The sequence below is a fragment of the Sinocyclocheilus grahami genome, unplaced genomic scaffold (genome assembly GCF_001515645.1).
Source record: "Sinocyclocheilus grahami isolate Dianchi unplaced genomic scaffold, SAMN03320097.WGS_v1.1 scaffold2127.1, whole genome shotgun sequence".
Classification (NCBI taxonomy): domain Eukaryota; kingdom Metazoa; phylum Chordata; class Actinopteri; order Cypriniformes; family Cyprinidae; genus Sinocyclocheilus; species Sinocyclocheilus grahami.
This window is the reverse complement of record NW_015507306.1, coordinates 11,230-14,953: the sequence shown is the minus strand read 5'-3', so window position 1 is coordinate 14,953 and position 3,724 is coordinate 11,230. Positions and strand designations below refer to the sequence as shown.

Genomic DNA, 3,724 nt, shown 5'->3' with positions numbered 1-3,724 from the left:
CAATAAATGCTGGAATATTCCCATCAGTCTACAAGTGAAGACGAGCATCAAAGCATCAGGAAGAAGTGAAATCTGCAGAGACAGAGTTTATTGAAGGACAGAGAGAACATGAGAGATCCAGAACCCTGCAGAATGAAACACACTGAAGAACAAACAGGTTGGAGTTTATTCTTCATCCTTCATCAATGAGACTGAGGAACAATAGGAATATAAAGCTTCAAGCAGTTCATCAGATGACATAAGATCACATTTCCACTTTATTGAGCAATGGTGTCAATTGAGCTGTGCGCCAACTAGCATAGTTTCACATGTGACTGATTTGTATTCAGAGTGCAGTGGCAATATAGGCATTTTAAAATAATACTAAAAACGCACATGCTAAAACAAAGTTAAACCTGTTTTACAGTTTCTGTTCATAAGTTGCTTTTCTTTGGTAACTGGGTTGATGAATGCAGCACTATGATAGATTGAGATAATTTTTCCAATTGATGTCACTTCCTGGATGTTGCCAGGAAACACTATTTTGAGTGTATTAACAGTGTTGAGTGAAAAATGTAGGACAGCTAATACATTTTCGTTTTAAAATAAGTTATTAGTCAAATAAATATCCATCTAAGCGACTGCATCAGAACTGTTGCACTATATATAGTTTATTATAGTTAATAAATAGTCTATTGATGTTAATATTATGTTAGATAATTGTGGAATCGATTAAACATTGAATAGTTTTTGCGACAGAAACATTGTAATTGTATTGTTCATGGAAAATATTTTTTAAAAATGCATCAAAATGATCATAACTTTGTGTAGCCTCTACTTTCAGGTTCACTTTTATGACCTTTCACTTCACATTTCTCTCGTTTATTTTTAAAGATATATTTATAATGTATTTGTTGTTCATTTTCATTTCAGACCTGATGGAGAAAACTCGCTCACAAACTGAAAGCATCTCTTTTCAGAAAAGAAGAGAGAAGAAAAGTTTCACCTGCACTCAGTGTGGAAAGAGTTTGATATGTGATAAGAGTATTAAAAGACACATGGGGATCCACACTGGAGAGAAACCGTTCAGATGTGATCAGTGCTGGAAGAGTTTCAGACAATCAGCACACCTTAATAGACACATGATTATCCACACTGGAGAGAGACTGCACGAATAAGATCAGTGCGGACAGAGTTTTGCGTGCAGACAGAGTCTCAAGGTTCACATGAGGATTCACACTGGAGAAAAAACATTCACTTGTGATCAGTGCGGGAAGAGTTTTAAAAAATCATCACACCTTAAGTGCCACATGAAACGTCCACACTGGAGAGAAACTGCACAAATGTGACCAATGCGAAAAAACATTTTCGTGGGCTTCATCCCTGAAGAATCACCTGAAAGTTCATTCGAAGGAGAAACCATATTCATGTTCTCTATGTGGAAATAGTTTTTCACTGCTGAAATTGTTAAAAGTGCATCAGAAGATACACACTGGCGTGAGAGATCATGTGTGCTTTGACTGTGGGAAAAGTTTTATTAGATCTCAACATCTGAAACAGCACCGGAGGATCCACACTGGAGAGAAACCTTACAAGTGTTCACACTGTGACAAGAGATTCATTCAGTCATCACAACTGAAATCACATGAGAGGATACACACTGCAGAGAAACCTTGCAAGTGTTCACACTGTGACAAGAGATTCATTCAGTCATCACAACTGAAATCACATGAGAGGATACACACTGCAGAGAAACCTTACAAGTGTTCACACTGCGATGAGAGATTCAGTCATTCAGCACAACTGAAAACACATGAGAGGATCCACACTGGAGAGAAAGCGTGTCAATCACAATACGCAGATCATCTTCAGATGATCCACACCAAACTTGACACAATAATGCATTGAGCAATAAAATCTCTTCTGTATAAATCAGTCCTAATCAGCCGTAACAAACAGCAGGAAAAAGAAGCATCATCTTTGGTTTTCACTATGAAAGGCTTCATCTTAAAGACCAGCAACAACTCAGCTCAAAGATGTTGATGCTTTTTACTGTTAAATTTTCTAGAATTTTTTTAGTTTTTTCTTGTTCACGATTCTGAAGAAGAGACTGTAACCCTTTTAAGAAAAACTGAAATCTAATTTTTCCTTTGGTATCTTGTCTTTTGCAGTTTGTACTTTGGTCTTAACACCTTTAACCCTGTTAATTATTATTCTCAGGATAGGTAAAGTAAGTCGAGTCTCGCCTAAATTATAAGCATTCTTATTGTATTATAAGTCAGAGGACTCCTTTGTGGTTTGTTCTTATTCAGAGTCTTAAAACAGTATAAATCAAAGCCTTGGTTGTCAGTTTTTGTAATGGATTCAATTTCTTTAAATTTGTTGCATTTCTTTTTATAATAAACAAAATGTAAAGGCATGAGTTGTCTCTGTAAAGTTGCTTTGCAAACAAACAGCAGGAAAAAGAAGCATCATCTTTGGTTTTCACTATGAAAGGCTTCATCTTAAAGACCAGCAACAACTCAGCTCCAAGATGTTGATGCTTTTTACTGTTAAATTTTCTAGAATTTTTTTAGTTTTTTCTTGTTCACGATTCTGAAGAAGAGACTGTAACCCTTTTAAGAAAAACTGAAATCTAATTTTTCCTTTGGTATCTTGTCTTTTGCAGTTTGTACTTTGGTCTTAACACCTTTAACCCTGTTAATTATTATTCTCAGGATAGGTAAAGTAAGTCGAGTCTCGCCTAAATTATAAGCATTCTTATTGTATTATAAGTCAGAGGACTCCTTTGTGGTTTGTTCTTATTCAGAGTCTTAAAACAGTATAAATCAAAGCCTTGGTTGTCAGTTTTTGTAATGGATTCAATTTTTAGTTTCTCGTAATAAAGATAAACTTTCTCGTAATAATGACTTTCTTGTTATAATGACTTAGTTTCTCGTAATAAAGATAAACTTTCTCGTAATAATGCCTTAGTTTCTCATTATAGTGAGAAACTTTCTCGTAATAATGCCTTAGTTTCTCATTATAGTGAGAAACTTTCTCGTAATAATGCCTTAGTTTCTCATTATAGTGAGAAACTTTCTCGTAATAATGCCTTAGTTTCTCATTATAGTGAGAAACTTTCTCGTAATAATGCCTTAGTTTCTCATTATAGTGAGAAACTTTCTCGTAATAATGCCTTAGTTTCTCATTATAGTGAGAAACTTTCTCGTAATAATGCCTTAGTTTCTCATTATAGTGAGAAACTTTCTCGTAATAATGCCTTAGTTTCTCATTATATTGAGAAACTTTTTCGTAACAATGACTTAGTTTCTCGTAATAATGAGAAACTTTCTCGTGATAATGACTTAGTTTCTCGTTATATTGAGAAACTTTTTCGTAACAATGACTTAGTTTCTCGTAATAATGAGAAACTTTCTCGTGATAATGACTTAGTTTCTCGTTATATTGAGAAACTTTCTCGTAATAATGACTTAGTTTCTCGTAATAATGACTTAGTTTCTCGTTATGTTGAGATAGTTTCTCGTTATAATGACTTAGTTTCTCATTATATTGAGAAACATTCTCATAATAATGATTTAGTATCTCGTTATGTTGAGAAGCTTTCTCGTAATAATGACTTAGTTTCTCGTAATAATGAGAAACTTTCTCGTTTTAATGACTTAGTTTCTCGTATTAATTACTTAGTTTATCGTTATATTGAGAAACTTTCTCGTAATAATGACTTAGTTTCTCGTAATAATGA

At 34.0% G+C, this 3,724-nt stretch overlaps 1 protein-coding gene and 1 pseudogene across 1 annotated transcript in view; both read left to right on the top strand.

Moving 5' to 3' along the window:
• Window positions 1-6: 6 nt before the first annotated feature.
• Window positions 7-3,724, top strand: part of LOC107574135 (gastrula zinc finger protein XlCGF49.1-like) — a gene marked incomplete at its 3' end in the record, with an annotated part of 6,333 nt that continues 2,615 nt past the window's right edge. The window contains exon 1 of the mRNA XM_016260602.1: window positions 7-157. Within this exon, the coding sequence (XP_016116088.1) occupies window positions 109-157 (49 nt within the window). The remainder of the gene's footprint in view (window positions 158-3,724) is intronic.
• LOC107574134 (zinc finger protein 239-like) lies at window positions 916-1,887 on the top strand (annotated as a pseudogene).